This window comes from Carcharhinus amblyrhynchos, chromosome 11 (genome assembly GCF_965287045.1).
Source record: "Carcharhinus amblyrhynchos chromosome 11, sCarAmb.v2.hapA, whole genome shotgun sequence".
Classification (NCBI taxonomy): domain Eukaryota; kingdom Metazoa; phylum Chordata; class Chondrichthyes; order Carcharhiniformes; family Carcharhinidae; genus Carcharhinus; species Carcharhinus amblyrhynchos.
In genome coordinates, this window is record NC_137334.1 from 23,979,450 (window position 1) to 24,003,776 (window position 24,327).

At 43.0% G+C, this 24,327-nt stretch overlaps 1 protein-coding gene across 2 annotated transcripts in view; it reads left to right on the plus strand.

The window, feature by feature from the left end:
• vps8 (VPS8 subunit of CORVET complex) overlaps positions 1–24,327 on the plus strand; it is a 599,989-nt gene that overhangs the window by 170,504 nt on the left and 405,158 nt on the right. For both annotated transcript variants that reach the window (XM_080198763.1, XM_080198764.1), the window contains exons 31-33: positions 11,284–11,368; positions 21,659–21,757; positions 22,635–22,724. In XM_080198763.1, coding sequence (XP_080054889.1) covers positions 11,284–11,368; positions 21,659–21,757; positions 22,635–22,724 — 274 coding nt within the window. The remainder of the gene's footprint in view (positions 1–11,283; positions 11,369–21,658; positions 21,758–22,634; positions 22,725–24,327) is intronic.

Here is a 24,327-nt window from a genome sequence, read left to right on the forward strand (position 1 = left end):
AAGTCGTGTTTGATGAATTTACTGGATTTTTATGAAGATGTAATGAGTGCGGTTGACAGAGGGGAACCGGTAGATGTGGTGTTTTTAGATTTCCAGAAGGCATTCGATAAGGTGCCTCACAAAAGATTGCTACAGATGATTAAGGTACATAGAGTTGGAGGTAAAGTGTTGGCATGGATTGAGGATTGGTTATCTAACAGGAAGCAGAGAGTTGGAATAAATGGGTGCTTTTCTGGTTGGCCGATGGTGACTAGTGGTGTACCGCAGGAATCGGTGCTGGGGCTTCAACTGTTTACCATGTACATGGACGACCTGGAGCAGGGAACTGAGTGTAGGGTAACAAAGTTTGCTGATGACACGAAGATGAGTGGGAAAGCGAATTGTGTGGAGGACACGGAAAGTCTGCAGAGAGATTTGGATAGGCTGAGTGAGTGGGCGAGGATCTGCAGATGGAGTATAATGTTGGCAAGTGTGAAATTATCCACTTTGGAAGGAATAATAGTAAAATGTGAAAAGTTACAACATGCTGCTGTGCAGAGGGACCTGGGGGTCCTTGTGCATGAATTGCAAAAACTCAGTCTGCAGGTGCAGCAGGTGATCAAGAAGACAAATGGAATGTTGGCCTTTATCGTGAGGGGAATATAAAAGCAGGGAGGTCTTGCTGCAATTGTACAAGTACTGGTGAGAATCATTGAACCCTACAGTGCAGAAAGAGGCCCTTCGGCCCATCGAGTCTGCACGGAACACAACTAGAGTACCGTATGCAATTTTGGTCCCCTTATTTGCGAAAGGATATATTGGCCTTGGAGGGAGTACAGAGAAGGTTCACCAAGTTGATACCGGAGAAGAGGGGGTTGGCTTATGAGGAGAGATTGAGTAGGTTGAGCATGTACTTGTTGGAGTTTAGAAGGCTGAGGGATGATCTTATAGAGACATATAAGATAATGAAGGGGCTATATAGAGTAGAGGCAGAGAGATTCTTTCCACTTAGAAAGGAAACAAGAACTAGAGGACACAGCCTCAAAATAAGGGGGGCGCCGTTTAGCACAGAGTTGAGGAGGAACTTCTTCTCTCAGAGGGTAGTGAATCTCTGGAATTCTCTGCCCGTTGAAGTGGTGGAAGCTACCTTGTTGAATATGTTTAAGTCACAGGTAGATAGATTTCTGATCGATAAAGGAATTAAGGGTTATGGGAAGCAGGCGGGTAAGTGGAACTGAACCAGTTTCAGATCAGCCATGATCTTATTGAATGGCAGGGCAGGCTCGAAGGGCTTAGATGGCCTCCTCCTGCTCCTATTTCTTACGTTCTTAAACTTGAATGTGGGGGATATAATCAATAAATTTACAAGTAAGTTAGAAAAATTATATGCGTTCTCCTACCACTTCATACAATCCCTACAGCGCAGAAGGGAGCCATTCAGCTCATCAAGCCTGCACTGGCAACAATTTCACTCAGGACCTATCCCCGTAACCCCCATGTATTTGCCCTGCTAATCCCCCTGATATTAAGGAGCAATTTAGCATGGCCAATTAACCTAACCAGTACATCTTTCGGGAGAAACTGGAGCACCTGGAGTAAACCCACACAGACGCAGGGAAAACGTGCAAACTGCACACAGTGACCCAAGGCTGGAATTGAACCTGGGTCCGTGGTGCTATGAGGCAGCAGTGCTAACCACTGTGTTGCCCACTTGGATGGCTGAATAGTCAGCAAGGACACTGTCTAGGTTAGTGTAGTTTCATCTGTCAGTGATGAAAAGGGAGGATAAAAAGTGCGGGGAAATATCAAGGGATCAGTAAGGTGAGCAAAATCATGGAATCTGAACTTTATTCCACAGAATTATGCAGGAATGATTTTGTGGAAGGCTAACAAGGTGAGGGAATATACAATAAATACTTTTCTGCTGAGCAGTGTAGAGTAACGGAGGGAGCCTTAGGTGCAGGCCCACAGATTCCTGAAGGGGTTGGACAAGTAGATAATGTAGTCACGATAGCTTTATTTTTTGATTTGATTTTTATTTTTGCTTTGATTTATTATTGTCACATGTATTAACGCACAGTGAAAAGTATTGTTTCTTGCGTGCTACACAGACAAGGCATACCGTTCATACAGAAGGAAAGGAGAGAGTGCAGAATGTAGTGTTACAGCCATAGCTAGGGTGTAGAGGAAGATCAACTTAATGCGAGGTAGTTCCATTCAAAAGTCTGACAGCAGCAGGGAAGAAGCTGTTCTTGAGTCGGTTGGTATGTGACTTGAGACTTTTGTATCTTTTTCCCAATGGAAGAAGGTGGAAGAGAGAATGTATAGAGTGTGTAGGGTCCTTAATTATGCTGGCTGCTTTGCTGAGGCAGCAGGAAGCTTAGACAGAGTTAATGAAAGGGAGGCTGGTTTGCGTAATGGATTGGGCTACATGCACAACATTTTATAGTTCCTTGCAGTCTTTGACAGAGCAGGAGCCATACCAAGCTGTGATACAACCAGAAAGAATGCTTTCTATGACGCATCTGTAAAAGTTGGTGTGAATCTTGGCTGACATGCCAAATTTCCTTAATCTTCTGAAAAAGTAGAGGCGTTGGTGGGCTTTCTTAACTGTAGTGTTGGCATGGGGGAACCAGGACAGGTTGTTGGTGATCTGGACACCTAAAAACTTGAAACTCTCCACCCTTTCTACTTTGTCCCTGTTGATGTAGACAGGAGCATGTTCTGCTTTATGTTTCCTGAAGTCGATGATAATCTCCTTCGTTTTGTTGACATTGAGGGAGAGATTACTGGTTTATTAGTGGAGGTCAGTGTATAAGGATATAGCTGGTATACTGGCTCTGTAAAAAGTCTGACAACACCAGGTTTTAGTCCAACCTATTTATTCTGTGGCAGGTGGTAAGGGAACCAATGAGAGAAAAGGAAATTTGACCTCACCCTTACCAACTTGCCTGCCAGTGATACATCTATCCATAACAATATAGGTCGGAGTGACCACTGCACCATCCTTGTGAAGACGAAATCCTGTCTTTGCTGTGAGGATATCCTTCATCAATTTGTTTGGCACCACTACCATGCTAAGTGGGTCAGACTTGTACTGAGGTTATGCCCTCTGGCCCTAGACTCTTCCAGCAGGTGAAGAAAAAAAACCTTGCAACATCTACCCTGTCAGTCCCATATTCAGCTGCTTCCTCAATGATCTTCCTTCCATCATAAAACCAGAAGTGTGGATGTTCGCTGATGATTGCACAATGTTCAGCACCATTCGCAATTCCTCAAGCATTGAAGTAGCCCTTTCCCAAAGTAGCAAGACCTGGACAAAATCCAGGCTGATAAGTGGTGAATTACATTCATGCCATTCAAATGCATCATATGCAAATTGCATGTTTTAGCGTAACATGCCTTTTAATTTTTCCTAAAATGATAACGGGCTCATGTTTGTTTCCGTGTGTGCGCATGTAATTATGATCCCAAAATGGATTTCTCACCTGCCAAGGATGTTTCATGGCCCCTTTTTGCCCTCCTAAGTGCCTGTTTAAGCTGTCCTTTTTTGTATTCCTCAAGCATTATTCATTTTCACTAAGCTCACAAGCTCTTGCCATCCAGGGTTCCCGAATCTTGCCATCTTTATCCTTCACTTTTACAGGGACATACGTCTCCAAACAGTATATGGTAGAGCCCTTAGAAATATTAGCATACAGAGGGATCTAACTGCATAGACCCACAATTCCCTGAAGGTGGCACATCAAGTGGACAAGGTGGTAAAGTAGGTGTATGGCATGCTGGCCTTCATCGCTCGGAGCATTGAGTGTAGGAATTGTTAAATCATGTTGCAACAATGTAAGTCTTTAGTTAGGCTGCATTTGGAGTATTGTGTACAATTCTGGTCACCACGCTACCAGGAGGATATTGATGCATTGGAAAGGGTGCAGAAGAGATTTACCAGGATGTTGCCTGGTTTTGAGGATATGGACAATGAAGAAAGTTTGAACAAAATTGGAAGCGTTGGAGGATGAGGGGGGACCAGATTGAGGTTTACAAGATTATGACAGGCTTGGATTTAGTGGATAGTCAGAGTCTTTTTCCCAGGATCGAAGGGTCAGTTATTTGGGGCAAAGGTTGAAAGCGAGAGGGGGAGAGTTTAAAAGAGATGTAAGGGGCAAGTTTTTCACAGGGTGGTGAATGCTTGGAACACGCTGCCACAGGATGTGGTGGAAGCAACGTTCAAGAGGCATATGGATAGATACATGAATAGGCAGAGAATAGAGGGATATCAACCACATAGAGGCAAGAAAATATTAAATTAGAAAGGCATCCGTGTTGGTGCTGTACTATTCTTTGTTTGTTGGATTTCACAAACTAATCTTAAGTTATTCATATCTGAAAAAAATCAGTAAGTCCGTGTTCTTATTGTAAGGATGCATTTCAGATAAGAATATTTGTGTAATGTAGTTTATTTAGCTACCTAAATAAAGTGGTGTGCCTCAGGGATCTGTTTTGGGGCCACTGCTGTTTGTAATTTTTATTAATGATCTGGATGAGGGTATAGTTGGGTGGATTAGTAAGTTTGCTGATGACACCAAAGTCGGAGGTGTGGTAGATAGTGATGAAGGGTGTCATAGTTTGCAGGAAGACTTAGACAGGTTGCAGAGCTGGGCCGAGAGGTGGCGGATGGAGTTTAATGCGGAGAAGTGTGAGGTAATTCACTTTGGTAGGAATAACAGATGTGTCGAGTATAGGGCTAACGGGAGGACTTTGAATAGTGTGGATGAGCAGAGGGATCTAGGTGTATGTGTACATAGATCCCTGAAAGTTGGGAGTCAAGTAGATAAGGTTGTTAAGAAGGCATACGGTGTCTTGGCGTTTATTGGTAGGGGGATTGAATTTAGGAGTCGCAGCGTCATGTTGCAACTGTACACAACTCTGGTGCGGCCGCACTTGGAGTACTGTGTGCAGTTCTGGTCCCCACATTATAGGAAGGATGTGGAGGCTTTGGAGAGGGTGCAGAGGAGGTTTACCAGGATGTTGCCTGGTATGGAGGGGAGGTCCTATGAGGAGAGGCTGAGGGATTTGGGGTTGTTTTCGCTGGAAAGAAGGCGGCTAAGAGGGGATCTTATTGAAACATATAAGATGATTAGAGGTTTAGATAGGGTGGATAGTAATAGCCTTTTTCCTCTGATGGAGAAATCTAGCACGAGGGGGCATGGCTTTAAATTCAGGGGTGGTAGTTATAGGACGGATGTCAGGGGTAGGTTCTTTACCCAGAGGGTGGTGAGGGATTGGAATGCCCTGCCTGCTGCAGTTGTAAATGCACCTAGTTTGGGGGCGTTTAAGAGATCCGTGGATAGGTTTATGGACGAGAAGGGATTGGTTTAGGTTAGTGGGCCATTGTTTTGTAAATGGTCGGCGCAACATCGTGGGCCGAAGGGCCTGTTCTGCGCTGTAATGTTCTATGTTCTATGTTCTACCTGGCATGATACCTAGTTTCAAAATCCCACATAAATGAAGTAATTCAATGTTGAGCAGAGATATGAAGCTAAACACATAAGATTTCCCTAACCTATTTACACTGAGGAAATTTATTAAACTCTTGTTTTTGCATTCCAGAACGAAAGTACCATGACAAAGTATGAGAAGTTTTTTTCACACAATGACATACTGAGTTCTCTCCTTGTGCCTTAAAAAGAATCCTAAACCAGTTAATTTAAGTAAATACTTGAGGGTTTGGCAGAATAATGGGATGAGGCCAATGGTTATAAAGTGCTATGTAGCAAATTCTGCTCAACCACATATACATTGGATGCATTTGAAATTGTGTATGTTGGCATTGCAGCCAGCACTTAATAACCATCCTATTTAAACAGCACTTTTACTTGAGACAATTTGACAATTCTCAAATCTTGTGACACACTGAAAAATGTCCACCCTGTCTGTTTTGAAGACTTTCACTAATTGTTGTTCAGCAGGAATGAAACCAGATTCTTCCCCACCAGAAAAAAAAATGCCGTGTACTTTGATAATGTCTGGAAATAATTGAAAGTAAACATTTATGTCAAAAACACAAAGAGCAGCTCTCTGCTTGTAATTATCCCGAAGATCAGCTCTGCTTTGAATCTGAAAGTAATTCTGAGGCCCACATCATGATATGTCTGGAATCTACATCTGGTTTTGACAGCTCTCTCTTTCACGTCAGCTATCCTGAAACTAATCCTGTCTGAAATTGATGTATTTTGAAGTTTATCAGGAGAGCTTGACAAGCCCCTCGATTTACAGGATTGGGGACACATTGTTTCTACTGTTCTGTTCCTTTTCCTCTGCTTTTTAAGTTAAAGTTTGGTCATATGAAGAAGATATTTATATTGTTTAAACGAAAGGAAAACATTGTGATAATTGGAATTAAAAACAGTAAAAACACTCTGAAGCTCTGTGGCGAGATAAACAGAATTAATTAGCAAAATCTTGTTGGCGTTTACACCAACGGGATATCATGGTCCCAGCAGCGGCGCACCCCCACCGCGAGTATCCCGCAGCAAGGGATGGGAAACCGCATTGACAACGGTAGGTCCATATGATCCCACTGGCAGTGAGCAGCGTGCCGTCACCCACTGTGGCCAAACATGCTGTGGAGGGGAAGGAAATTCCTACCCAGTGTTTCAGGGTGAGAATCTTTCACCAGAACTGTTTTCGTCTTTGTTTCTGTTAGAGGAATGATTAAGTATACATCAAAATATAATCTGTTTCAATTTCAAACCATATTTGTTTTCCTATGTTATAGGAAGTACTGCTGCCTCACAATGACAGAGACCCGGGTTCGATTCCCGGCATGAATCATTGTCTGTGTGGAGCTTGCACATTCTCGCCTTGTCTGCGTGCATTTCCTCCGGGTGCTCCAGTTTTCTCCCACACACCAAAGTTGAGGAGGTTAGGTGGATTGGCCATTGTATATTGCCCTTTATTGTCAGGAGGACTAACAGGATAAATTTGTGGAGTTACAGGGATAGGACCTTCATCGGATTGTTGTTGGTGCAATCATGAAGGGCTGAATGGCCTTTCTGCACTGTAGGGACTTTATGACTTACTTGGTGAGTTAGAATTTAGAATTTTTTTGACATTATTTGCATGATAACAACAACTTCTATTTATTTACGTACTAAAATAGAGCAACCCTTGTTGTTTCACAGGAGTGAGTATTGTACACAATTTGACACTGAGTAACGTATGATATTGGAGCAGTTAGATTTTAAGGATGTAAAGGGGCAGAGAGATAGACGGAGGGAATTCTAGGGCTTAGGACCTAATCAGATGGCCAATGATGGTGCAATTAAAATCATGCATGCTCAGTGAGCCAGAGTTAGAGGAGTGCCGATGTGTTGGAGGGATTTTGTTTGGAGGAGATTAGAGGTAGGAAGGGATGAGCCATGATGGGATCCGAAACAGGAATAGGAATTTTAAAATGGAGGTATTACGTAACTGGAAGCCCATGTAGGTAAATGAGCTCAGAAATGATGGGTGAAAGGGATTCGATGCCTGTTGGGACACAGCAGCACAGTTTTGGATGACCTCAAGTTTGCAGAGGGTAGAATGTGAGAGAGAAGCCAGGTGTGTGTTGGAATTGTCAAGTTTGGAGGTAATAGAAGGTATGGGTGAGGTTTCAGCAGCAGATGAACTGAGGTCTGAAGGGGAATTGGGAGAATGTTAAGGGAGTGGAACTACTGATGGTGCAAAAATGTGATTAAAAACTTATCTCGGTCAGATGTGATACCCAAGTTGCAAACAAGCTGCTTCAGCCTCAGGCAGTTATCAGGCAGAGGGCTATAGTCGGTGGTGAGGGAACGAAATTTGGAGCAGGGACCGAAGGCAATGTTTTAATATTTCATTGGAGGATCCTTCTGCTGATCGTACTGCCTATCTGACAATTTAAAAAGAGTGGAGTGGTCGAGAAAGATTGTGTCTGTTTCTGGTGTGGATGTGTCATCAGCATACATGTGAAAATTGACATAATTCTGCATGTCAGTGAGAAGAAGTTAAAGTTTAGACCCTTGGGCCAGAGTGTGGGAGTGGGGAAAAAATCCATGGCAGACGATTCAGAGTAGCTAAGAATGGAACTAGGCGATTGTAGTTCCAGGTGAGGTGACCGTGGATTGGAGGAAGATGGTGTGGTTGATTGTGCCAGCAGGATGAGGAGGAATCATTTACCTTTGCCATAGTTACATGTGAAGTAACCCTTCACTCAGTGGTAATTTTTCTTTGAGCCAGAATGTGCTCAATTCCAGGTACTAGAACATGTAATCTAGTCTGACATTTCAGTCAATATTGAGAGAGTGTTGATTTCATCTCACTGCTGTTTTCAGTGTGTGCAAATTGACTCTGAGAAGTTTGCTCATAGAGCAGCAATGACATTACTTTAAAAGCAGTTTATTGGTCCTGTGGTGCTTTGACGTCACGCAAGGTGTTATATAAATACAATTTATTTTGTTTTTTTCTCTTTCTTTGTTCCTTTGCCAGAATTTGTATCTCAGAGCAGATGTAGTAATGACTACAACTGTTATGATAAGATTAAAATGTGCCTCAGTATTGATGTAAGTCAGCTGGATGCTAGATAGCATCTATATATAGCTTTGTGTAGATTTACAAGGACAGCGTGAATGTTCCAATCCTGTTTATTTTTAGTCAGAAGGTGTGCAGTAATTTTCTAGTTGGAATGCTGGTTGTGAAAGTAAGCCCACAATGTGCAGAGAGTCTTACTGTTTGAAGAGTACTGAAGAATCTAATTTTATTGAATTGCTCTAATTTGATTGTGCACAGTGTAATAAATTCCATAGCATTACCGCACAGAGACAGCTGTTAGAATCTGATTTGATATTGTAACTGGGCAGGAGGATTCCAGAATGGAACCTTGAAAGACTGTAACTTTTACTTTTTTACATAAAACATGGAGGAACAGTGTCATGGGACTGCTAATTAGTTTTAACAACAGGAAAAACATTTATTATACATGAAAAAATAGGATTATAATACTTCTTCACTCTCCCTTATCTTAACAATTACACACAGATATTAAGATTAACACTTATTACATTGTACATCTCAAGCTACGATAGTCTCAGTGATACAACATCCCTTTAAACATACAGATTCAAATACACACACTGCATTCTGAATCCAAGTTACTATCTTCAGATTCCCCTCAGATGATTGCCATTTGAGAGCTTCCAAACTCCACTCCCAAGAACACACTTTACAATCTTCTCTCCCAGTTAGAAAGGGCATCTGCATGTCTTTTGGCTAGATGGACCGAATGGCCCCCTTCTATGCTGCAGAATTTCTCTAGTTTCTGTGGTCCTAATTGTGCTTTCCCATTGCAGTAGGCATTCTGAAACCCTCATGACTCCAGTCGTCTTAGACATTCTTTCTGCCCCCAGTTCCCTGGTTACCTGGATTGTATCTTGTTCCTTAGGAAACCTGTATCTTTGCAACTCTCTTGCCCTGTCCAGCTTTTCCTGACAGAATTGAATGATGTTCGCCCCCCCCAGTGCCCTATCCCCAACTGCAATATGTCGAGCTACAACTAAAACTTAAAATCTACTACCCTTCAAAGAGCCTCCAGTGACTATCTTATATTTGTGATATCAGTTTTTGGTCTCCCACCAGTGAAAACATTTTTCTACTTCTCCCTTATCAAAACCCTTCATAAGTTTTCATACTGAGTTTCTAGAGAGAAAAAGTTTGGCCTGTCGCGTCCGTCCTGATGTGTAGAATCTCTCAACTCTGCTCTCATTCTTGTAAAAACTAAAATTGATCTCCAGAGAAGAGTGATATTGCATGGAATTATCCCATCCTTCCCTTGGGTGGGATTTTCTGGTCTCACTGACAGAGTTGCAGGTTTCCCGCTGGCAGGGGGTGGATTCAATGGGGAACTCCCAGTGACAGCAGCAGATCCCACCGCCTGCCAACAGCTGGCTATCTCCCATCACTGAGAATCACACTGGGGGATGGGTTAGGGTTGAGTTGGGGGTTGGTGCTAGAGTATCTCACCCATTGAGTTTGGACGGGAGAAAATAGTTAAAAGTGATTGGATACATTGTAGAGAAGGGAGAGATTCCTGGATTGCATTTGTGTGCTTTAGAGCCTGTTGACAGAGTGGATTTGATAAGAGATTTGGGAGAAGGGTGTCAAGCTTCCCGAGCATGGATGACACTTGGTACAGGTATATGCAAAAATGAAAAGTCATTTCTTAACACTCGCACATTTTCTTTAACGAATAAAATGAACAGGATGAGATTTAAAACATGTATATGGGGGTAAATTATACAGTCCCACCCTCTGCAGGAATCGTCACAGGTGGAACGGAATATTTGATGGACCATTGAAGGGTTTGTTGAGCGTAGATGGGAATTTCCGGTCTCTCGGTGGACTGAACTGGAAAATCCCGTTCATGTTTTCCAGTTATTAATGTTTGGTGTGAACTGTTTATATTACACTCGTTTGTGTGCACTAGATTTATAAATGATATCTAGTGCCTGTTGTAAGCTGCTGGTAAAAAGTCTGACAACACCAGGTTTCATAAGCTGCTGGATCAGGGCTGTTGCTTCTGTGCTTGTTCTAGAGTTGGAGAGGTTGTTGCAAACCCATAATCAGAGGTGAGGGCTGGAATGGATAGAAACTCAATTCAAGTTATTCAAGTCAACAAATCAAATTGGAAATGGAAAGCTGAACTTCAGGGAGCAACCAAATCCCAGGATGGAAGAATTATTGATGGATGTGAAACCAGGGAGGGTCAAGGCAAACTGAACGTTTGTAGAATCACAGTAAGTTTCTGTGCAAGAGTTTGTTTGGCTCATTTTGATGGGTGTTTGTGAGAGACCGTCTAACCCTTTTTCCGTAACGTAGAATCATATAGAATCAGTACTGTGCAGAAGGAGGTCATTTGGTCCATCGAGTCTGCACCAGCCAGAATCCCATTCAGGCCCTATCCTCATTCTCCACGTATTTACCTTGCTAGTCCCTTTGATGTTACAGGTCAATTTAGCATGGCCAATCCACCTAACCCGCACATTTGGATTGTGGGAGGAAACTGGAGCACCCGGAGGAAACCCACGCAGACACGGGGAGAATGTGCAAACTCCATACAGACAGTGACCCAAACTGAGAATTGAACCCGGGTCCCTGGTGCTGTGAAGCAGCAGTGCTAACTAACCACTGTGCCTCCGAGCAGCTTCCTGCGCATTGTTGGGGAGGAGGGCAAGGTGTTTTTCTAAGCATTATTTCTGCCGATATTTCATAAACAAAACTCTTTCTTTTCAGCTATCAAGTCTGTGAATTCATGTATGAGAAAAAACAGCTGTACGATAAGATCATCTCCTGTTACCTGAATGACCCCGTCAGGAGGGTATGTATTTCAAGAAAGGGGAGCAGGTTTAATAAACATGTAAAACAACATGTTTGCTGAATTATTCCCAATCAACCTGGATCTGGACTACAGAGTCGAAAGCATTAACTTTAATTACATAAATTTCAAAGTTTCACGTGATAGATAGGTAGATAAGATGATAAATGAATATTTAAATTTGGGGCTGAACAAAGAACAATACAACCCAGGAGCAGGTCCTTCAGCCCATTAAGCCTGCGCCAATTCCTAATCTTTATTTAGACCCACTACTTATTGCCCATGCACGGTTTCTGTCCCTCTGTTCAGCTTCCATTCATGTATCTATCAAGGTACACCTTGAATGTTGCTGGTTCCACCACTTCCACTGGCAGTGCATTCCAGGCACCCGCCACCATCTGCGTGAAAGACTTCCCCCGTATATCTCTCGTAAACTTTGCCCCTCTCACCTTGAACCTTGTAATTGACATTTCCACCTTGGGAGAAAAACCTCTGACTATCCACCCTGTCTATGCTTCTCATAATTTTGTAGACCTCTGTGAGGTCATCCATTGGTTGCCTCCTTCCCAGTGAAAACAATCCGCGTCTATCCCACCTCTCCTCATAGCCAAGACCCTCCAAACCAGAAAACATTTTGGTAAACCCGATGTTAATTAAGGGAAAGTAATATATGCATTGATTTATTTTGGTAAGTTATAGAGGAATAAAACCATTGGAAAGGATTCTGAGACCAGCCACAATGTAGTGTACCTTAAGTCAATGGGTAGTGAAGAGCATTGTGATATCTAAAAGGTCATGTGCCTGGAACAAGTTTCAGTCAGGCTCTGTGCAGATGCAACAGATCCTTTGTGGAATCACAGTATGACAATATAGTTGCTCAGGAATCAAATCTGTTCCACCCTTCAGTGGTACCATATGTGCTTGTGAATCAAGAGTCCTTACTGTTAATTGGACAGTAGGGAAGCTTGGGGTGAATTGTTTTAAACCAATGAAATGTTGGGCTGGATATAGATTTGCAACGCTTTTGATTTGATTTATTATTGTCACATGTATGACCTACAGTGAAAAGTATTGTTTCTTGTGCACTGTACAGACAAAGGATACTGTTTATAGAGAAGTAAAGGAGAGGGTATAGTATGTAGAGTTACAGTCATAGCTAGGGTGTAGAGAAAGATCAACTTAGTGTGAAGTAGGTCCATTCAAAAGTCTGATGGCAGCAGGGAAGAAGCTATTCTTGAGTTGGTTGGTACGTGACCTCAGACTTTTGTATCTTCTTCCCGAAGGACGAAGGTGGAAGAGAAAATGTCTGGGGTGCGTGGGGTCCTTAATTATGCTGGCTGCTTTGCCAAGGCAGTGGGAAGTGTGGACAGAGTCAAAGGATGGGAAGCTGGTTTGAGTGATGGACTGGGCTTCGTACACAACGTTTTGTAGTTCCTTGCAGTCTTGGGCAGAGCAGGAGCCACACCAAGCTGTGATACAACCAGAAAGAATGCTTTCTGTGGTGCATCTGTGAAACTTGGTGAAGTCATTGCTGACATACCAAATTTCTTCAGTCTTTTGAGAATGTAGAAGTGTTGGTGGGTTTTCATAACTATAGTTTTGGCATGCTGGTTAGGTAAATAGATTTAGATGGAGCATTATCACAATAAGCTGACAAATTCACTCTCCTTTAAGGGGCAGAGGGCACCAAGGCATGAGTGAGGTGGGGAAGACTGAGCAGATGCTCCACATTATCTGAAACATTAGAGCAATCTCGCTGGGCTGGCTGCTCACTCCTTTCAGAATAAATTAGAGTGGCCATTTTTGTCCTTTTTAAACCATTCAGAAGCACTGTACAACTTCTCATTACTGCATCGTGAGAATTGTCAAAGGATGTTCACCTCCAGCACATTATCTGGAAGTCCGTTTGATGTGATTATCACTCTGTTTGAAAAACCTCTGAATATTAGTCTTAAATTTAAATTCAATTGAGCCAGCCAGTTCATCTCCCAATTTATTTTAAAGTAGATTCTAGATTTCCCTTTCCATATCTGTAACTATATTTGTATATCTCAATCTGATTATCTCTCATGGTACCTGTTCCCAGGCTGAAAAGACCAAATCTCTCCGGTCTTTCCTTAGGATTATTATCCCTAAGAATGGGGATTGTTTTCATGCTTTTCCTCTTCACTGCTTTCTTGATGTCAGTCTTGTGACCTGGTGCATGAACACAATATTCAGCATTTTCTTTGACTAGGACACTGTACAGTTTGATTGCACCCTCACTTGACCTGTATTCAGCTATTAGCTGTGGCTACAAATGTACTGCCTTCAATTTGTGTGCACCCAACTGATTACTTCTGTTCTCATCAAAATAATCCTCTAATATTACTTAAAATTTGCAGTGGTAGATTTCCCAAACCAATGAGGAAGTGTGATTAAAGAGATTGTGAAATAGAGTTAGAGCTATGGTGATTGTTTTTCAAAACTGACTGCCTCCTTTTAGGGAATGTGTGAAATGATTTAACCCATGAGGTTGAAGTGTTTATCTCTGTGCTGTGTAAAACTCTTGCATATATTTTATTGGAGGTGTTTTTACACGTATTTTGTGATTTATAGATTGGGTTCCACTGGTAGCATTAGGACAGATTAAGTCATTATCACTTCTTTAGAAATTACTCATTCTTTGACTGGAATGGTGTTTATTTCTTAATTAGTAGCAGCTTTCTCTGTGGGCAACATGGCTGATGCTCTCTTCATAGACTTGTAGTCACATGTTGTCATTTCACATCACAAAAAGTTTCATCTTTTCATCTTTTAAAAGGCAAAATAATTGAGGCATTAAGAAAGAAATGTATTAAATTAATGTGCCTGTACCTGGATAAGGTGTTATCTTCGCTGACCAGATGGGTTGAGCAAAGAATAAACAATTGAGACACTTTTAATATGGGATTTGCAGCTTAAGTGGCTATCTTGGTGGACTGTGCATCCATTGAGTAATTGGAATGGCAAACTTGGTGGATCGTGATATGCAGTATTCTTGATTAATACACAAGGAAAAGGAGATTTGTCGAGATCAGTCTGGCCTTACTTGTCTCCACTGTGCACAGGAGGTAGTTTGCTCCAGTATTAGAGTGACTTGGATGCCAATTCATTAAATTGTCAATCTGACTGTGGGAGGCAGGTATTTTTCTTCAGTTGATACTAAACATTGTTTCAAGGCCAATTAACCATATATTTAATTTTACTTGCCGGAATTTCCATGTCAGCGAACTTGTTCAGCTTTTAAAAATTATCGTTCACTCACAAGAACGTTCAACTCTTTTGAAGTGAGACTGCCCTCTAAGACCATTAGAAATAGGAATAGGCCATTTGGCCCATCGAGCCTGCTCCACCATTCATTAGGATCATGGCTGATCCAACACTCCTCGTGTCTACTTTCCTGCCCTTTCCCTGTAACCCGTGATTCTTTTACTGATCAAAAATTAATCTACCTCAGCCATAAATGTACAAAAGGACTCTGCTCCCAGCACCCTGCAGTAAGGAGTTCCAAAGACACTCAACCCTCCGAGAGAAGAAATTCTTCCTCATTTAAATTGGCGCCCCCTTATTCTGAGACATGAGGGGAAACATCCTCTCAACATTTACCTTGTCAAGCACCTTAAGAATTCTCTGTGATACAGTTTTTGTTTGTATAATGTTCTAACTATGTGAGGGATTGTGGGTTTTAACAAAAATAAAGTATGTGACTTGCACACGTAGATTTAACGTAACAACAGAAGGTTTAATGTCAGAGCTGTTCTCTGCATTGCACAGAGTCGAAACTAAAACTAAACATCAGCCTATGATGCCTTAATGGCATCACCAATAAATCATGCGATCAACTCCTAAAGCAATCATGCAACTCTTTAAATATACAGCAGTATGAAAGTCTGCTTTATTAGCAAACACATTGAGTGGATTGTGTTGGTGCAGATAATTGCTATCTCCTCGCCAATGGGCAAATTCTCCAGTACAGGTCAGGCAGTTGAATCAGACAGGGCCCTCAGTGTTCAAGTTATCCAACATTACTGAAAAAGGATCCTCCAGGTGTATGCAAGATTCTTGAGAAACTGACATGACTCACACCACATGAAAGCCTTCCTGGTTGGATTCTGGGTGATGAATAGTGTCCACTAAAGATATGGTTGCTCATACCAACACTAAGCTAGAGGAAGCATACAGCCTTTGTCATGAGACTATGAGAGACCATCAGGAGGCAAGTAGCCTTCTGAAAATGTGGTTCGGATGCCTAGATTATTCTGAGGCAACCAGCCAATAACTACTTTTCAAGGCTTTACCGTGACATGGTGTTTTCTGCATTCTGAACAGCCTGACACAACGGAGATGATAGAATTGGCAACGGGCCACCATAGTAAGCATGCTCTCCAAGGAAGGGGATGAGGGGGAAGTGTATGTGGACCTCGTGCGAAGGTCATGCATGTGAAAGGTTGGTGGTCACTGTGCAGGAAAGAAGCGACTCCATCATCCACACACGATTCAGCTGAGAATCCTCGTCAATGAGACAGATGGCTGTCTTGCTGTTGATGAAACTCCCTGACTACAGCAGGGGCCCTGTGATGAGACCAAGTCAAGTACTTCGTGCATCAGAGCCTCACATTTACTGCCACCACCATGGGCACCATCTCAAAGGTTCAGCCTCTAATAATGGGGTTGGAGTAGAAAGGAAAATATCAGATGTCGAAGTATGGATTCGAACAAATATTACGGCGCCCAAAGCAAACACGCAGTAGTATGTAGGAAATAAAATGTACCCACTGGAATCGCAAGCTCAACTAGGGTACCTTTTACAATATGGCTTCTGCGCTCGTCTACATTGTCCACTCTCTGTGATTGGAGCTGATGTGGGGGCAGCATATTGGCCTTGCTGCTGAGCTGCACCTCTGAACCGCATCTTGAACCCAGTGTCCTACACTTCTCAAGTATGAGGCCACACAGCGGAGGTTAATGTGCATCTTCTGCATCCACTGGGTGGCCGGGTGCTTGTGGCTCTCTTCATCCCCTTGGTGAAAGAACTCAGATTCTGGCATGTCAGAGACATGGTGCCACTTAAGTCATATTTGGACTGCTCTGCCTCGTGTGTGTGTGGGAGTGGATAGCCTGTGGAAACTCTGTCTTTGTTACATCTTGCTGCTCCAGCTTTTCTAATGAGTCCTGAGACTCACCATAAGTGTGAAGCTGAGCGCTGGACCCTCAGTCATTCGATTGGGAATGTCTGCAACTGTCACTCCCTCCGTTAGCTACTCTGAGCTGTGCTGTGCTCAGTAGCAGACTATTCATCATACCATGCCCACTGTCGTGAATGTGGTGGCACTGATGGAGGGTGTTTTGGACTGATGCAGACTGATGCAGTGATCCCTCTGAGATCTCAGGTGGTTTTCATCCTTTTTCAATACTTTATCTGCTCCAGCGCCTGTGGGAGAGACGAGAATATTAGCAGTATCCATGCTTCTTTCTACCTCATGATCCAGAGCTTAATGAAGGCCCATAGAGGCATCGCTGGAAATGTAACGAGAAGGTTTGGAGCCTGGGGCATCACATGTAACTCATGCTTTGTGACAGGCTGGCCAGCCTCCATCCTGCAATCTCCATCACTTCCTTCTCCATTATCAGAGAAATGAAAGGCCCAACCCCTCCCGTGTCTTTGCTCTCTAATATTGATTCACTTCTGCAGTAACTATAGAAAACAGAATATCAGTGATTCCCCTACCCCAGATATACTTGTCAGACTGCGGCACTTTAAACATGGCTATCATGGTGCCACTGGGAGGCTTTCTAAAAGGGGATATCTCACTTGACATTGCAGCAAGTGCTTCTGAGTTACCATGGTCCTTTGATGTGAAGCCACTCATGGTTCATTGCACATGCTTGTCCTTTGCGCACCCCTGTCTGTGGGTCACTAATTTTGCCTCACATCTCATGGCCAGCATGTGAGACTTGCATGTTTCAGCCTTGCCATCGTGCACCTTTTCATTCACCTTTTCAAACCTTACTGGGTCATTGAAGTGTTTCTGGGGCTGTACATGTTCACGTGCTCACCCTGCCACTGCTCACCACCTTGGTGACCTCCAGCCAGGCTTCCTCCTTGAGAATTGTTTGTTGCCGCCGCCTCCCATCCTCTGAGAAGTGAACCTTTCTCCATTCCTTTTCCATTTGCAGGAACATTGCCAGGGAATCACTACTGAAACAGTCTTCCCCTCAGTGCAGCTATCTACACATGTTAACTTCTACTTCCCTTTCTGCAACAGGCTGACCCTTTCTCCATGGCAACCCAAGCACCCTACCCATCTGCTCCCCCCCACCATCTCCTGCTCCACCTACCATCTCCTGCTCCACCTACCATCTCCTGCTCCACCTACCATCTCCTGCTCCACCTACCATCTCCTGCTCCACCTACCATCTCCTGCTCCACCTACCATCTCCTGCTCCACCTACCATCTCCTGCTCCACCTACCATCTCCTGCTCCACCTACCATCTCCTGCTCCACCTACCATCTCCTGCTCCACCTACCATCTCCTGCTCCACCTACCATCTCCTGCTCCACCTACCATCTCCTGCTCCACCTACCATCTTCTCAGTCACCTGAAAACCCTTTTTTCATGAGGAAGCAAATTACTCCCAACTTGGAGCAACTGCCAAGGAAGAAGACTGGCCTTTTCAAACTGGTTGTGTTAAACTTCTTGATGGAACTAGCTCCCACCCGCGATCCCCCATCAACTGTGTCTCTCTCCAGCCAGACTAAATGGCCCTTTGAAGTCTCGCAACTCATCCCACAGATGACCCCAGCATTGGACCTTCGAAGCAGTCACCAAAATCCTGCCCATTATTCTATTTTGAAAATATTTCAGCTCATTAGAGAAGATTAGTGACTGATCAGATGGTAATCTGGTTTGGGGCTTTGTTTAATTACAGTCATTTCCTTTGAACTGAATAGAATCTATTTATGTGTCAGCATTTTCTCTATGGACACTGACAGCCAATTATGCTTCATAAGTACATTCGAAATCTCTGCTTCTGATGTGCTCGTCATTCCAGCACCGAGTTCATTTATGCAGTAGATAAAATTCATCTTTATAATATATTCCACTGTATGCAGTTTTATTATTGTCGCTTGCCTCTGTATGCTATGTAATGCATTAACCTCCTTCCTACAAGTTTGTGACCAGTTATGCAAAGTCCTCCAACTGTGTTTGTTACCACATCCTTCCTCCCAGAATTGCCTAGCCAATGACTCTGTGGCTGTCTTCCTAAATTCTGCAATACAATCACAGCTGAATTTAATAATCCAGTGTATTATCTAAAAATTCTGCTGCTGAGCATGTTTCATTTTTGTAATAACTTCTTTATGTCAGTATATGACTAATGGGTTTCCTGTAATTTTATGCTTGTCTTGCCAGCTGTCAGGTATAATGCTTCATATCTCTTGTCTCCTGTCTATTGTACCTTGCCAAAGGCATCCTTATGACCTTCTGTTCATTCAATTTAACTTGATGTGGTAATGACCATTCCTCGTTAGGGAAGATCATTGTAGAAACAAAGACTTTTAAAGTTTTTGTGGGAAGGGTGTATTATAGATATGGAACAATGTTGACAATTGGATCAAGTTCAGTTCGGGACTATTCATGTACTTGCAGCAATTTTGAATATTTGTCGTTTATTCTGCTTGTCTCTGTGTCTGTTAAACACCAGCTGTGCTAACCTTGCTGGGTTGAATTCTTCATTGGTCCAGCACTGGACAATGGAAATTGAAGATGCACTGCAGTCATTAAAAATGGATACCCTGTGGATGAAACATAAATGCTGTGATTAAATATTCCAACCTAAGTTTCTATACTATACTGCAAAGCAAATCTGACCACCTTTTCACCTTTATTGATGAAATTTATGTGGGAGTTATCTTGGAGAACTGTTTGAGGCACGGTTCAGTGGAGAAAGTGGACAGTGGAATCTGGTATCTGTGTAAAGCATTTGCAAAAACAGTCCAATATAATTCTGTTACCTGTTTTCTGTCAACCTCCCTTTTTATTCTTTGATTGACTTCTTGCCAGTGACTCACTGACCTTTTTCTGCTCCAGTGGAAATAATCCTAGTATTCAAATCTGCTTTGTAATTATTGATTTCCCTTCCTGGCATCATCTTGATGATTTTACACTGCACTCTCTCCAGTTACTCAAAATATAGCCTTACCATCATAAATTTATCATTAGCTTGTTGCATTTATGCTCTCTGTCTCTATTTATGAAACTTATTTTGATAATTGACCTTTTTAGCCATTTTTTTACATGCACTCCTGTGTTTGTGTCTTTAACCTGAGTTTGTTCATACGCTTCCACTGAGTCTACACTCCCTTTTCTTGTTTGTCCACCCAAAATGTACACCATAATCCTTCTGTACATCAAATTGCATTTTCTGTGCATTCCACTAACGTGCCTGTGTCCCTCTGAGGGATTTTTGCAGTCCTTTTTCTTATTTTTTGGGCAGTCCCTCTTCTTATTTCTTGGGCAGTCCCTCATGATGGAGGATGACTTGTTTCCACTCCAGTTCACTGTATCCTGAGATGGGTGTTAAATCCAATGCATGATCTCCAGACTGCCACACATGGGGAAGATGATGCTTGATGGGTTGGGTATATAGGTTGTTTGGAGCTTTGCACACTCTTTCCTATGCCTCAGGATCGCCTCTGTGTTTACCCAATGAACTCTGTGTTGGTGGTTGCCTGAATGAGATTTCTCCATTTTGGTTGGTCACAGGCCAAGGACTCTCATGAATTGGCTGGGGTATTTGATCTCACTAAGAAGTCCCCCAACACCAGGTTAAGGTCCAACCAGTTTATTTGATAGTAAACCCACAAGCTTTTGGAAATCCTGTTCCTTCGTCAGGTGTGATTCCATGCTTCGGGACATTGGGGGAGACCATGCAGATGCTAAGACAAAGGATGAATGAACATCGCTCAACAATCACCAGCAAGACTGTTCCCTTTCTGTTGGCGAACACTTTAGCGGTCACGGGCATTCGGCCTCTGATCTTCGGGCAAGCGTTCTCCAAGGCGGCCTTCGTGACACACGACAGCTCAGAGTCGCTGAGCAGAGACTGATAGCCAAGCTCCGCACACGTGAGGACAGCCTCAACCAGGATCTTAGTGCAACATGAACCCACCTGTAACCCCCATGACTTGCCTGGGCTTGCAAAATCTCACTGTCCGGAGACAATACTCATCTGTTTAACCTATGCCTAATGCTAACTCCACTCACATTGTCTGCATCTTTAAGACTTGAATACAAGGTTAGCTGTAAAGACTTGCATTCTAATCAGTATTCTGTAAACTGTGTGTGACTTTATATGCCCTTCTCTGATCAGAACCTTCCACACACCTGACGAGGGAACAGCGTTTCTGAATGCTTGTGGGTTTACTGTCAAGTAAACTGGTTGGACCTTAACCTGGTGTTGTGAGACTTCTTACTGTGTTTACCCCAGTCCAATGTCGGCATCTCCACATCATGTTTGATCTCTTCAGAGATGCTTTGGGGCTATCTCTCAAGTGTCTTCCTGCGCTCCTGGGAGTCTCCTGCCACAACTGAGTTCCGAGCCAAGCCATTGCTTCAGGAGACAGATGATACGTGCTACTAAATTGATCTGGTTTTGAGTGATTAGTTTTGGAGGATCTTGTAGAGGTGTCACTGTTGGTACTTTAGTGCTTATGAGATTCCTGCTATAGGTAGTCCATGTTCCTGAAGGAGATAGGAGCACCATGGACACACTCACTGACCAGATGGTTAATCTGGCCTGGTGGGATTCTGCAGAAGCTGTGCTCATCTCTAAAGCTTCCCGCAGTTTCAGATTGTTTGCTTTGATATGTGGAGGATGAATTGCTGATGAAATTACTTACCCTGTGAGCCAAACTGCTTCTGCATTAGTTGTATTGGCGTCAATATCCGTACTCCGCAAGGCCCATTTGCCTTCGGTGAATGAAGCCATACCAACATGTGAATGGTTCTAGTGTTTTTCCATTGCCTTTGGTTATCTTGGTGTGCAGGAAACATCGTTCCTCGCACAGGTTCCTCTGCATCGATTTCCCTTGCCCAAAACATTGCACTGCACAATTCAGCCAAAAGAGGCATTACCAGTGTAAGAGATTGTAAGATCAATTTGCACTCAATTTAATTGGTTTCCGTGAGCTGGGCTCAAGTAATATGAACATTCCAATGTCAATATTTTCTATCCTGCTAATAACTCTCTTTTACTCACTACTGTAGGAGGAAGTCTTCAATTACATCCATAATATTTTGTCCATACCTGGCTACAGCACTGAAGAAAAAGAATCTGTGTGGAATAAGACCATGGAAAACATCAAGGTAGCCACCGCAACTAATTCCAAATGATTTGAATGAGCAGAATAAGCAAAAAAAGGAAAAGAATGCTAAGTGTAGATTTTTCCCCAGTGCAGGGATGAAATTGATTATGTTTTTGTTCATATTGTGCATATATGACTTTAATTAATGGAGGAATACACTGCAAGGTGAGCCAAATCAAACTGAGATTTTATTAGGAGTGGCACAGTGGTTAGCGCTGCTGCCTCACAGCGCCAGGGACTGGATTCAATTCAGGGGCACTGTCTGTGTGGAGTTTGCACATTCTCCCCGTGTCTGCGTGGGTTTCCTCCTGGTGCCCTGGTTCCCCCCAATAGTCCAAAGATGTGTAGATTAGTTGGATTGGCCATGGGAAATTGTCCATTATTGTCTAAAGACATGTGCATTAGGTGGATTGGCCATGGTGAATTGCCCCTTAGTATCCAAAGATGTGTAGATTAGGTGAATTAGCCATGGTAACTAATGATTCATGGGGATTGGGCAAAGGGGAGGGCCTGTGTAGGATGCTACTTCAGAGAGTTGATGCAGACTTGATAGGCCTTATGAGTTCTCAGGTCCACCTTTGGAATTCTGGAATCCATTTTAATGGTGAGGTTTGTGTGTTTTACTTGTCTACATTATTGGTAAATACCATCATGCTTTGCTTCTTTGGCACTGACTTTAACACCTGTTTGTCATGGTATTGGGAGAACCATGTATGTCATTGGCAAAATGCTTTGTCTTAGCCTGATACAATAGGAATATAAACCATTGTCACAGCAGCATGCTGTTGCCACTTTGCAGGGGCATCATGTTCTGTTGGTCAGATTCAAAGAAATGAATGGTTTTTGAAAAAACAAATCCACCTTTTATTAAATTTCAGGACCTGGTGTCTATCAATCCTTCGAAAGCAGCTGAGCTGCTAGCAATACATTTCTCCACCGAGCTGCGAGTGATTGTGGACCAATTAGAGGTAAGCCAATGTTAGAATGTAATTGTTCTGTTTCTCTGGAAAAAAGATGCCCTTTTATAAATTTGTTTCTGACAGTGTGCCTGAGAAAGCCATGAACATCAGTCTGAACAATAGCTTCCATAAAATCTGATGGAGCTGACTCAGATAGCTGACATCTGAAGGAGAAATCAAGGTGCACAACTGATTCATTTATTCCTCAAGAACTTCAGGGCACTGAAATAAAAGAATTCACGCAATAAATGTTACACATTCGAGGTAATTTCAGACACCTATCTACTTTGTCTTCCCTGACTAAAGCGGTCCTCCCAGTTACTATCTTCCCCTCTCTCCCCTGTTTTCCCTTTCCCACTTTTTCCCCCACTGCCATCCACTGTTCTCTCCCTGTGCTATCCCCCCTCCCTTTGCCATGCATTCTGCTCCACCATTTCCTTCCCTTTCTTACACACTTGGTTAAAGTTCGACAGGTTTATTTGGAATGACGAGATATCGGAGCGCTGCTCCTTCAGTCGGTGAGTCACCTGATGAAGGAAAAGCACTCCAAAAGCTCATGATTCCAAATAAACCTGTTGGACTTTAACCTGGTGTTGTGAGACTCCTTACTGTGCCCACCCTAGTCCAACACCGGCATCTCCCATCTCATTCTTATACAATCTGCCACGTCTTGCACTTTAAGTTTGCTGGCTTCAATCAACTGTACACAAATGATTTTATAAAGCACCTCTCCTACCCTGACACACACTCAGTTCCAGCCATCAAGGCCTTTCACAACCATCGGAACTATTTTATCTTTCTATTTTCTGGGGGAGGGTGTTGTTGAAGAATATTATGACGGGTTGCATAGTCCCCTCTGTGACATTTTTACTCGTATTTGTCTCCCTGACAGGAACAGGTATGATCAGAGATAATACAAGCTTTTGAAATGCTGAAAGGAATGAATGGCTGTAAGCAGGTTACTTATCCTTCATGGAGCAGTGAAGGCTGCGAGCGTAATACTAATGAGCTACAAATGAGAGTTGAGATGTGAAGGAAATACTTTTCCTCACTGAATTTGAAAGTGTGGAATAAATCTACAGCTAATGCTCTGCCAGTTAACACTTATAAAATTAGTTGCATGAATAATGTTTAGCAATATATTTAATGATTAGAAGGAGTAGCGTAGATAGAATCATAGAATCCCTTCAGTACAGAAGGAGCCCTTTGGCCCATTGAGTCTGTACCGACCACAATCCCACCCAGGCCCTATTCCCTTAACCCCACGTTTTCCCTGTTAATCCCCCTGACACTAATGGACAATTTAGCATGGCCAATCAACCTAATCTGCACATCTTTGAACTGTGGGAAGAAACTGGAGCACCCAGAGGAAGCCCACGGAGACATGGGGAGAATGTGCAGACTCCACACAGACAGTGACCCGAGGCTGGAATTGAACCTGGGTCCCTGGTGCTGTGAGGCAGCTGTGCTAACCACTGTGCCACCGTGATAGAGCAAATACTTTCAGCTTTTGCGGGAAAGGAAAGCAGTCGAGGGCTGCAAACGTTCTGGAATCTCCTGCAATTGACCAAAGGGACATTTCTTACTCAGTGGGAGTAAACCAGTGTCCTGA